A 12,982-nucleotide genomic window follows, 5' to 3' on the forward strand; every position below is an offset into this window, starting at 1 on the left:
ATATGTTGATACATAATATTTATTCGTTTAAGAAGGGCTTAATACAAGGAATCGAAATATTTTCGCCAAGAGAAGCCAAAACAAGCTTGATATTATGCAAAGGATAAGTCCTGCCCATTCTATTGAGAGAGGCCATCCTACTACAAATATTCTAACTCTCATGTATTCCTCCGGAATACCAACATCAAGCATCGTGCTTGTGTAAAATCCGTCAGGTTTTACTCTCTTGAATCGCATGAATACCAGGTTGAAAGTTCCAAATACAGCTGAAATCAGAAATTATGAAAAATTAACTGAATGAATCATAATTATTTTCAAATCAGTGTGTTTGTGATTTTACAGTAGCGCTTAGAGGATAGAATGTCCACTAAACTCCCCTCCCCCCTTTTAGCATTCTTTTAGTAATTGGGTCGACAATAAAAGCATATAAAATTTGAATTTTAAAAATTATTAATTAATGTGAAAGCTAGAGTAAAAATAAATAATTGAGACTGCAGATTTCCCAAATAATCTAGCCAATTAAAATTCATCCTGAAAATGTAGATAATAGCAACTATTATAGCCCACAAATCTTAATTATGATATTCAATAAAAATTTTCAGGAATGCCATTCAGCGTTATTTGAAAAATTAAGCAATTTGGATAATTTTAATCACATCTTTGCCATGATTGATATTTAAAATGATTCGTCAAATTTTGATAGCACTGCATGTCACGTCTTCAGATCTAGAAAGCAGCTGAATTTTTCGAAAGTATCTTGTGTAAGAGATGAGAACTTAGCGTCCGTAAATATAACTTCATTGAGTTTTCATATTAATGGAGAAAGTTCTATTTTATGAGGATTAAAATGTATGAATGTTATAATCAATAAATAAACAAACTATTAACTTAATCTAATCTTTAGGTTTTTTTCTAAGAACATTGTTCAATTTTTAAATCGAGTGTGCGTTTCAACGTATTTTGGTTATATTATTAAAGTATAATGATATTCTATCTGTTTTTCTTTATTTTTAACTATGATTATAAACATAAACTTTATATATTGAGTTGTTATATGTTTTCTGTCATATATTGCGGAATTGAACATTTCTAAATTGATCATAAAAAGTAAATCAACATAAATACGCGCGCTGAAGTTTGTTAATTACTATTTAATTAAAAAAAACAAGCGCAATATGGCGAATCATTATCAAGGTCAATAATTGTTAAGGTGGGCATAATTAGAAAGCATAGTTAAAAAAAGTATCTATGGTGGAATCTATTTGGTCTAGAGTTGCTCTAACTAACAACTATGTTAACAACTCTAATTAACAACTGCTTTACCAAAGAATGAAATATTTCGTCCTTTTCAGTCCATCTAAAAGTAGTTCTTAAAATTTTTATTTCCTCTCTTCCTATTTATTTATTTGGAAATCGCTCGGAGAGTGATTTGTAATTGAATATTTTCAATATAAATTGAAGAAGATAAAGTGAATTACTATCTTCAAAGTTCCAGTCATGAATTTCTTTATAATTCAACGTGATCTACTTTTACACGTTCATCAACCTATAGATAAAATTTTTATAAATAACGTAGAAAATTCAGAATGATCTACTCCCAATCAACAGTCTATAAATAGAATTATATAATTCTGTGCGATGTACTACTGTTCAGAAATCTATGTATAAAAAATTAAGTAAATAATATAGATAATTTAGTGTTACCGATTACAATCAATGTTCAACAATCTTAAGTTAAAAATTACATAGATAATTCAAGTAAAACAACTATACGTTAAATAATCTATAGATTGAAGTTATCGATATTATCAAGGAAAATTCAATAAGATCTACTATTTTATGATAAAAATGTATAGATGAAAATTGTTTACATAAAAATTATATAAATAATACAGTGTGATATACATTAATATTATATTTTCAACTCACTATTAATAAAATATAAGTAAAATAGAAATTCAGAGCGATCTACTATTGCATTTTTACCAACTTTTAAATAAAAGTTTTAACTTAGTGTGATATGATACCATGTATACAATGCGCAAAGGAAATAACGGACCATCCTGAATGACTTTTGATCTAATGATCGGATCTTCACGTTCTAGGACTTAATCTTAATGATTCGAGGGGGTGACCTCAAATATGATAATTAATTAGTGAAGACGATATTTTTAAGTTACGAAATATGACTCAAAATACGATTTCTTTTATTAAAGTTTGATTTTTCAGGATGAATTCGGTCGATTTCGCTCAAATTTTATATTTTGCCAAGTAAAATTACATTCTTTAAAATTATATTAAAAATTGTGTACCTTACAATTAAATTTCTGTTTGATGATTATTAAATAAAATGATAAAAAATAATATATAGTTACTAAAAATATTTTTTTGCTTGGAATTATCGTTTAATAAACAAATTTTATAATTGAGTGCAAAAACTTTTCAATTTGCTACAAAAGTTCTCGAAATAAGCAAAAAGTAAAATTAACATTAAGGGATACAAACTTAAGACCATTGTCCTGACCTTCTCCTCCAATTGGGAACATATTTCTCAGATTGTGGCTTCCCCTTATATTTTGAAAGTCAGAAATTTGTCGAAAAAACGGTGTGTTTATTCAGAAAAAGTACATTCTTGTGTCTGACTTCGTAATTTCAAATATCGTCTGCACTAATTAATCAACATATTTTAGATTCCTAGAACATAGAGATCCACTCAATAGATCAAAAGTTATTCAGGGTTTATTTTCTTGCGCATTAACAACAATCTATAAATAAAAAGCGTATTCATAGTTAAAGTATAATTCAGATATTTAAATTTAAAAAAAATATTCTAGTTACATAAGATTTTTTTTCAAAATAACTTTCTTACAAATTAAATATACAAATGTAAAATTGAAATCTAATACTGCGTATAGTTTATTATTCGAAAAATGTGAATTGTTGTATCTAAAGTACCGTGAATATGAGATTCCAGTAAAAAATGCCTAAATATCTGTCCGTTGCACCGTTTGCTATTTACGATATTATCGATTTTATGCTTCCTGTCTCATAAATGCGTATAGCACGAATTTCGCATCAGCCGTGACGTCACTAAAAAAATTGCAGGATATAAAAAAATATAAAAACAGCTGAACAGATACTTACACTTCCTGAACCTATTTAATTAAAAGAGCATTAAATAAAATAAAATAAAAAAACTTTTTACAACAAAAAAAATTTCCTTACGTATTATAATACGCATATATTATAATTTCTGATTTATTTTCTATTTCTATTATATTTTCCGCTTTTCTTGTTGTTATATTACCATATATCAATAAAAATCATCAGTATTATTAAAAAAATACATTAGACTTTTCCAATCAACTTTGCGCATTATATAATGACGATTGCTGTTTACAAGAACCAAATTGCAAAGAACCTGACGCATCTGCACGCCACTGCACTTTAAATATGTTAAATACTAACTATTAGTACTGTCTATAATTTAAAATATGAAATACGGCCACACAAAACGGTTTCTCAGAATAAAAATAATCTTTTACGACGTATTCGTATCATAAAATGACTAAAAATACACAACCGCCATCTAGAGTCTAGATATATGGAGATTTGTATAGAGATATACGCCAACTAGATTTGCGGATAGAAAGTATTTCGCCAGATGGCAATAATTTAGTCACGGTTAATTTATATAGTGAGATAAATAAACTATTATGAACAATAATTAATGGCAAACGGATCATGAATAAGAGTCGTTTTGCAATTTAACAAACAGAGAGAGATTTTCGTTGTTTTCCTCTCTGTGTAACGCAAAATTCTAGTATTCTTTATATAAGACTCAAAATATCTTCAACAAAAATGAGTTTATCATAATGCTTAATCTAGTAGTCTTTTTTTTCTTCTGAGTGACATCAATAAATTTTGATCGTGAATGATCAATTATCTTAACATCAAAATTGCCAATTCAGTATAAAAAAGAAGAAAAAAGATTTTTTTTTTAACTATTACTGATAATTTTTTATTTTTACTTGAAAACTTTCATTTTTATCGAAAATAAATAATACTGAATATTTTTCTTTAATACTTAAAAAGAAAATTCTCTATAACTTGAAGTTTTACTCATGAAGATTTTATTTCTTTATGAACTTTTAATTACTGAACGTTTATCTTAGATATTATTTTTAAGGTATATTTAAGCATAGAACATATTGAGCTGCAAAATATTTTTCCATCAAATAATTCAGCAAGATTGAAAAAAAGTAACCAGTAATACTAACCTGCCAGACTGTACATAACTCCTGTAACCATGATTGTACTGATTTGTTTCTTATACAGGCCTAAAAGTCCGAGTGGTCCAGAACAACCCAGAAGAATGAGGCACACTATGGCACATGACATTGCTAAATTCCGCATACCTAAGAATGAATTAATTCCTTTTAAATATTTTTTGAACAAATAATATATGAACATTCTGGAGAATTCACTACTACCATGAATTACAATCAAAATACAAAGACCCTAACATAGTAAAAATGATCAAGGTTTCTTAAATAAGGTGGCTGGGACAGGTATTTCGATATAGAGTTAAAATCCTGTTAATAAATAACCTTCCAAACACCAGAGGGAAAAAGAAGGAGAGGAAGATCTAGAACAAGGTGGTTAAAAAGAGTAAAGAAATGTTTAAAGGACTTGGGAGTTAATAGATGGAGAAATATTGCATCAAATACATCTAGATAAGATAAATTGACTGATGTGGCCTTGGCCGGGATCCTGCTGTAGTGCATAAGAAGAAGAATATATATACATTATGTATTAAAAATCAAACAGTCCATTTTCACAAAAATGTACTCAACTCAAGATTATGAATTTTTATTGGAATTTATTAAAGATTTGCTTTACTTTTATCTTCTTTCCTTTTTTTCTTTTATCATTATTTTTTTTTTTAAATGCACTTTTATTAGCTGTTAGCTTATACGATTTCAAATAAATGAAGATCACTTAAAAAATGTTTCTCAAATAAATTAAGATCACTTTGTTAAAAAAAAACATACTTGATAAATTGTTGATTAATTATTTTTTGATACGTTAATCTTAACGAAACGAACAATTGAGATATAATCAACTGTATTGGAAAAAAAAAAAATTATTTTTGAAAGTAAAATGTTCCTAAAAAATTGGTGAAAATTTTTATGAAGTTACTTTTGACGAGGATGTGAAATACCTTTAGAACAAAAGTCGTTTAACTGACTAATAATAGCAGTTTCATTGTTTGATCATATTAGGATTATAACTTCTTCTATTTAAAAATCCAGAAGATTTCAAATGAATACAGATTTTTTTATTGAGCCGCGATGGCTCAGTGGTTAAGACACTGAGCTGTCATTGTGAAGAACTGAGGGTCAATCCCCAGTTGCGGCTTGAAGCCCATTCAGCTTCAGATCAATCGGTACCAGCTTGTCTGGGAAGTAAAGGCGTTCTGTGCGCAATGCTGACTGCATTGCCACAATCAGGCTGTTGATCTCAAATTTCTTGAGCCTTAACCTGTATACCCCCCCCCTACCAACAACGGGCTGTTGAGGGAATGCTTTTTACAGATTTTTTATTAAAACACTTTTATGGTGCTTAAATTTATATTAAATTTTAATAGTCGATTAACACTAATATATAACTATGTATTTCCCTTAAAGTTTATAAAACATAAGTTAGCAGATGTATTTAAAGCATTTTGCAGAATATATAATTATTATATATGCACGGTGTTGCGTAACTAACACCTTTAATGCATAATTTTTAAGAATCCTAGTCAAAGTGAAATAAAAACAGTAGGTAGTTAAATTATTATGGGTAGAATTAATTGAGGTAAAAAAAAAAATGCTTTCAAAAACTAGCGATTCACTATAGAGGAAGGCGGGACTGAAAATATCAAAATCTGTTTGATTACCGGAGGGAACAGAAATTATTTGAAAATCAATTTGAAACACCTCTAAGTTTCAGCAGATAATCATGGACGTTTTTCATAATTTTTTCTGTAGTGATTTGACTGATTAAACAGTATTTTGCGAGTACAATTTTTAGCTGCAGATTTTAAATAGTAAAATTTTTAATAGACGATTTTTAATAGTACAATTTTTAATAGACGATTTTCAATAGTACAAACTTTAGTAACAGATTTGGAATAGTACAATTTTTAGTAGCAGATTTTAAATAGTACAACTTTTAGTAACAGAAAGAGATTGCACTGCTTATTCACGCCAGATAAAAGTTTTGCACTTTTTTCACGAATTCGGTCACTTCTAATCATTCACCAACTGCAGTAATATATTAAAATATCGTAGTAATGAATTAATGGAAATTCAATACATTAGTCATGTGCCTTGGCTCATCTCGAAAACTTATACATCAATTGCTTCTAGCCGTTTGTCTTAGATAATCTTCTCCATAATTCTGGACTATAAATGCCAGCATAACGTTCATCTACTGCCACTAAAAATTGCATTACTACACGCTGTTCAGTTCTTAACGCATCATTAACGACTCATTCATTAACGACTTTGCATTCACTTTGAATACTCTAATCCGAACAGGCTAATAAATCATGGGCGCTCTGGGCTGCTATTGCTACTGTATTTCTAACGTTATGATGCGTGTTCACTTATCATTTTGGCAATCCTTATAAAAGTAACATTAAATTTCAATTTTTTTTCTTTCATCCAGTTTTATAATCGAATTAAAGATAAGAGCTTCGTTCAGATTTATAAAATAAAACAAATTTATGCTTAATGTTATATTGAAAACATAAATATTATTCTATGAAATTAGTCTGATGAATTCGGAAAAAGAATTCCCTCTATTTTTCTTTCTCTATTTTTTATTTGTTAAAGTATTAAAAGCACAGATGTTGGCACGTACTTACGATCTAGCCAAGAATCTCTGGATATAATCTTTTCATTGGAAAGATAGGAAATGCAGTAATCGACTTCTTGGCCATCTTCCTTCATTTGATTACGAACTATATCTGGAAAAAAAAATACAACTTTCATTCTAATCTCTTTGCTGAGAATAAAAATAAATAATTTAAACATTTTTCTATTCGGATATATCTATGAATTACATGATCAATCTTTGGGGAGAGACTTTTAAGCGAGCACTAGGGTTAATAGTGGTTGACAAAACTTTTTTATTAACTAAAAAAAGGATATTGCTTAGAAGGAAAAAATTATAATTATTAAAAAATTATAATTAATTAAAATTATTAAAAAAAGGATATTGCAATACAATTGCTTAGTTTTAACGTATTATATGTTGAAAGTTAATTTTTTTTTATCAGAGATACTATGAGCAAATTTAATGTTTAGTTTTAATTTAAAATATCGTCTGCAAACGTTTATTGAACATTTTTATGACTTTTATAAGAGTTTGAAAACAGCCAGGAAGATATTTAATTTTATCGTCTGAAAATAAACTCGCATTTAATGGCATAAAAATTTTCATTCCGTCAATTTTCCGAAATGTCGCATGTTACTAAACAAAGAACATGCGTTAAGTTTTGTTTTCGCCATGAAATTTCTGCTACAAAAGCATTTTAAATTTTGTAAAAAACTTTTAAACACGACTGTTCATCAAAAACAACAGTATTTGATGGGAATAAAAAGGTCGAAGTCCTTAAAAATCCATAGAAGATGACAAGCGATCTGTTAGACCACCCACTGTTCCACTTCGATTGATAAACAACATACTGATCAAATGAGAATATTGATATTCGGTGATAATAATTCGGTAATATGAGGCAGTATTGAGCAAGTTACTTTATCATCCCTATATATTTTTATCATTTCTATATAATCCTATATATTCCCATCAAGCAAATTAAAAAGAACATTTAAGGGAGTCGCATGTCAAGTTGTTCCAAGAACTTCGAACTTATTCCAAAACCAACGACCTGTTTAAGTGGTTCGACAAATGCTTTCAGAAGGAGATTCCTCTATTAAAACACACTGAAAACTTGGATCCAGTACCGTCTTTACGCATGGGCACAACCGGGCAGTGCCCAAGGGCCCCAGGCACTCAGAGGGGCAATGATAATCTTACTTTTTATAAATTGTATTTAAAAACACTAAGAATAAACAAAATTGCCTCATATATTTTTCAAAAATAAATATATTCTATTGTATAAAGTGTGCATTTTGTTTTCCTTTCTGCAAATAGTGATTGGTTATCATGCAAACAGCAATAATTTGAATAGTTTATCACCAGGGAAACTTAAAATTTCAACCGAAATATATTTTTCTACTTTCCAATGAAGTTTTTATGTGGATTCAGTTTCTTTGGGTAATCAAAATGTATTTAAATTTGTTCAAATTATTGCATATGTAAAAAATGTTTTATTTTATGTATGTGAAGTTTTTTAGTTCGATTTTAAGCAGTATGACCTGTTATGAGGGCCCAAAACATTTCTTTGTCCGGGGGCCCTGAGAGGGCTCTGCTTGGACCCATAGTGAGGAAACTTGGATTTAGGGTTTTGACACAGAAACAGATCAATGATTAAGTGAATGGCACTTGTAAGATGAAGCACGACCGAAAAGTTGCCGTAAAAAAAGTTGTCGAATATTTTCTTATATCGTCGCGTTGTCGTGCATAGAGAGTTCCTGCCAACCTGCCAGACAGCCAACGAAGATTATTTTAAATGTTTTGCTGTCGCATTTTGATTGTTTTGCGTGCAGCGATCGTCGAAAATGACGTGAAATGTGGAGAGAAAACTCATGGATTTTACATTTCGATAACGCGTCTTCTCACCTTGGGCAATTTGTCAATTTTTTTGGAAGACAACAAATACGACCTCACAAGCACCATGTTCTCTTTATATGGCAAAATGTGGCTTTTTTACCTCCACGAATGATGTTGTCTCTTTGTGGTCATTGCTTTGAATTCATTAATTCGATAAAAGAATATTCGCTACGAAACTCTGAACGGAATTTTAAGACATGTTTAATAAATTTAAGAAAATATTGGCAAAAGTGCATTAGAGTGGGAGAAATGTATTTCGAATAAGAAGTACACTTTCACAAGCTCCTTTTTCTTCCTAGCCTTTTTTATCTACAGAAAAAAAATTGGAAATTTTTTTTTATAAGTGCAGGAAGTTTCCGCTATTTATCAGACGAAAAAATATCGGCACACGGAAAAAATAACGGCAAAAATCATTCGTACCAACTGCAAAACTCGCATAAAACATCTAATCCTAAAATACTAAAAAACGCGCATAAAACATCCAAATCCTAAAATACTATAAAACAGGCATGCCTTTAACTGAACTTAGATTTATTTTTTGTTCATGTATTTTATTATAACCATAATACATCTCTGTTTTGTGTACCTGGCAGCTACGATGCATAATTAGTTTATTTATGTTCTATGTAGCTGTTTACAATATTTAATGTAATATTATGACTTAAAACTGCAAAAGAACAAGAGACAACTTTTGAAATCACTTCCTTATTTCTCTCCGTTAAATCGCGCACTGAAGTGTAAGTAGTAACTGTTCGCTAACGCTTCTTATTTTTATCGATAGTGTCACTACCACAGTATGACGAGGTTACCGACCCGACTTTCTACATGGCTTCGTGCATGTCTTTGTGCTAAGTAAGAAATATATACTGAAAAGACAGAAATCTTTGAGAAGGAATATAGAATGCGCCACTTAAGAGAATTAATACTTGGCGGGCATGGCTTACTCGGAATAGAATGGAAGGAACAGTTGCTAACCTAAACAAAGCTACGTTTCAACAACCAATCAGAATCGAGATACCCACACTACGTCACTTGCAGGCATCACATTTTCAATTTTAGTCTTAAATATATTATTAGCTGTTATTCAGTATCAATGCTACGGCTTTCACTGATTCATTTATAGTAACTGTCTAAGTATTGTTACTCGTAGTTATAAAGTTATAATTTAAAAAAATAATATTTTTGTAAGATAACACTTTTGATTATTTATTTATTTATTGGTAAACTATTAATTTTATTTTAATATAAATAAGCAATAGCTATATTTGATAGAGGTAATGTTTACATCATTGCAAACAAGTCATTTGATTTTTTTTTTTTTTGGATGCATAATAAAATAATAAATATTATAAAGCAAAATAAGTGATGAAAATTTTAAAGAAAGGGTTTCAGTAAGTAGTTATAAAAATTTTTTTGCTATAAATGTTTTGCCTTAACTATTATATAAAAATTAAAGTATTTACAATTACTGTTTACGTTATAATTATTTCTTATTTAAACAGTAAGAGTCTTAAACTATTTTTTTTCAGGACAGCTGAATGAATGACTAAGTTTTAAGGATTCAGTTAATTAATAATAGTAATTCAATTAGTAAAATTTGTACTATTTCTATTTTTATAAGAGTTGTCTACACCCAGGTCTACACCAATCTCGAATAATCGTTAATTCTATTTATCACGTAAAATAAAAAATTAAAATATTATTTTAAGAGAAAAGCATTACTTGCGATTTAAATTTAGTAAATTGGGATTAATTTGATTTTAAGAGGCACAAAGTTTCAGAAAGGAACCACTAAAATACTAAAAAACTTTAATTAAAAAAAAATTAAATAAATTTATTTTAAAATGCAAAAAAAAAGAAAATTAAAATTTTATGCTATGAGATTTGAGGACCCTTGGAACGACAACCTAGCCCTGTTTAAGAGAAATCATATAATAAATAAGAACCTATCATCTTTTTTTTTATTGTGTTATTTAACACGCATTGCATTGAAATGTCTTGGTAATGTTACAACCCTGGATACAAGTAATGTAAGTGTTAGTAATATATTAAAACTTATTATTTCTTTTGCCTAACTGTATTTTTAATTAGTAATTTATTTTCTTTCAAGTTAATATTAATTTTTTCCGTAAATATAATTTTTTTTTCTGGTTAGGAACAGTAATAACGGGGACTTAAGTATTATCCCGACGATCCTTTCACCACGTCTGAAAATAAATTTAGAAATGGTTCAAATATACTAAATTGAAATAAATTTGAAAGATACCAAAGTGACTCTGGCGCGATGTTAGCGAAATTTGGCCGACGAGAAAGCACGTAAATGGGTGCTTCTTTGGAAACATGACAATTCCGAACAAAAAATTTCTTCGAATTTAAAGTCTTCAAAATAATCTAAATTTTTTGCGTGTATTTATTTAGTTACATTTATTAATATCTTACAGACAGCAATGTAGTTTATTGACATTTGCTCAAGAAAAAAAATTAAATAGAAATTTACCAAATTTTGAATGTCAGGAAAATGAAATATTAGTTTAGAAGCTTAAAAAACAGTGATTTTAAGCTAAAAGTGAGTAACTCAACTTATGTCTTTATGTTAGATGGACCATGAATTACTTAAATTAATTATTTCATCCACTGTAGAAAGAATCCAAAATGTTTTTGTTGCTAATACGTGCAGAATAAAATTTTATATAATAATCAATCATTAAATAACTTTGATTACATTCAAGCATATTAGAGTCCAGTATAAACTTGGTATTAGGTTAATATTTGCTTTTCCTCTTTACAGTATACTGTTTAAAAAGTTTTCTAGTAACACGTCATTGACCTGTGATTCATAAGCCAGGAAAATGACAGCCAGGACAATGACAAATTTGCTATTTTATAGCATTTAACTTTACTTTAATTTAACATTTTAGCCTAAGACGTTTAGATTCGGCAGAAAACAAAAGGATTTCTTGAAATAACTCAGATAAATTTATGTAGTTATTATGATTAATGATTGCAAGAAGACAGGAAAAGGACAACATAAAAACCTGCTCACATTGAAAAAATTTTTGAAATAGATTTTGAACCAGAAAGTTGTTTCTTTATTGATCCAGTAAGACATGTTCACATATTATGGCATTCTAACCAATCTATTAACATAAGATATTGATGGCTGGCGCTATATATTTTGGTTATAAATCACTTAATAAAAGTAGCCAGGAAAATGACAGATTTTCGTGTGACAAACAAATTATTGACAGAAAAAGTTATTTTCAACTAAGTTTTTGTACACAATACCCTCTGCGTAGATTTCAGAAATGTTTACAATGGTTGAGGTAAAAAAAATTAGATATTGAAAAATTAATGGGAAGTTTTGAAGCTAGTTATTATTGAAATTATTGTTTGTGACATACCAAAAAATTGAATTTTTTAACTATACAAAACAGTCGATGCTAATGCAAAGTCATTTTAAAACGCTAACAGCAATGCTATTTATTAAATTTTTTTAAAAAAAAGTTCTTTTAGTAGTATAGTATTAGAGCTAGAGACTCTAGTGAGCAAGAGACTGTAAATTGTCATATTTCGTGATAATCACCCAAATACTAAATAACGTAACGTAAGAGTTATAGTAAAAACTTATTAGTTCTTTTTCCTAACTGATTGATACTCTTTAAAGTTAATAATTTCTTCAATAAATAAGTTTTTATTGCTTAATGACAACATTTAAAAATAACTCTACGAAAAAAAAATTCGAATTATTAATTTTAGTACTTTTTCTACCCAAAATAGGAAAAGCATGCCTTGAACTTTGCGTGATGGCCCATATCACTTCTCTGTGCATCTGAATTAATAATTTATTCTGTCTTCATTATATATTAAAACCAAAAAAATACGGCTTTTTATTCTTTTTTTCCCTCGTTGAAATGAGAGAAAAATGCGATGAAATGAAACTCAAGTGAGTGTAAAAGAGGCTTTTATGTGTTGGCGATGGGTGGGTCTTCTGGACTTTTCATTTGGCGATCAATACGAGAAATCTGGCTCACACGCTGCTCACGTTTCGGGAAATGGTGGTGCTTAAGAAATTGATTTACAACATAATTTTTGCATATTAATTTAAGTTAAATCTTAACGATATACTAGGGTCTTAAAAGTATGTCTCTCTGAGTTATGAATAATTTATTAGGAAGTCTACAAACACTGGAAATGT

The 12,982-nt window shown here is 28.8% G+C and overlaps 1 protein-coding gene across 1 annotated transcript in view; it reads right to left on the reverse strand.

The window, feature by feature from the left end:
* Nucleotides 1–3: 3 nt before the first annotated feature.
* The window catches only part of LOC107449721 (uncharacterized), a 56,101-nt gene continuing 43,122 nt past the window's right edge, over nucleotides 4–12,982 (reverse strand). Inside the window, exons 3-5 of the mRNA XM_043051545.3 lie at nucleotides 6,917–7,018; nucleotides 4,281–4,418; nucleotides 4–266 (exon numbers count right to left, since the gene is read on the reverse strand). Coding sequence (XP_042907479.2) covers nucleotides 28–266; nucleotides 4,281–4,418; nucleotides 6,917–7,018 — 479 coding nt within the window. The 3' untranslated portion in view covers nucleotides 4–27. The remainder of the gene's footprint in view (nucleotides 267–4,280; nucleotides 4,419–6,916; nucleotides 7,019–12,982) is intronic.

The sequence above is a fragment of the Parasteatoda tepidariorum genome, chromosome 7, assembly GCF_982258835.1.
Source record: "Parasteatoda tepidariorum strain Cologne lab strain chromosome 7, Ptep-v5.0, whole genome shotgun sequence".
NCBI lineage: Eukaryota > Metazoa > Arthropoda > Arachnida > Araneae > Theridiidae > Parasteatoda > Parasteatoda tepidariorum.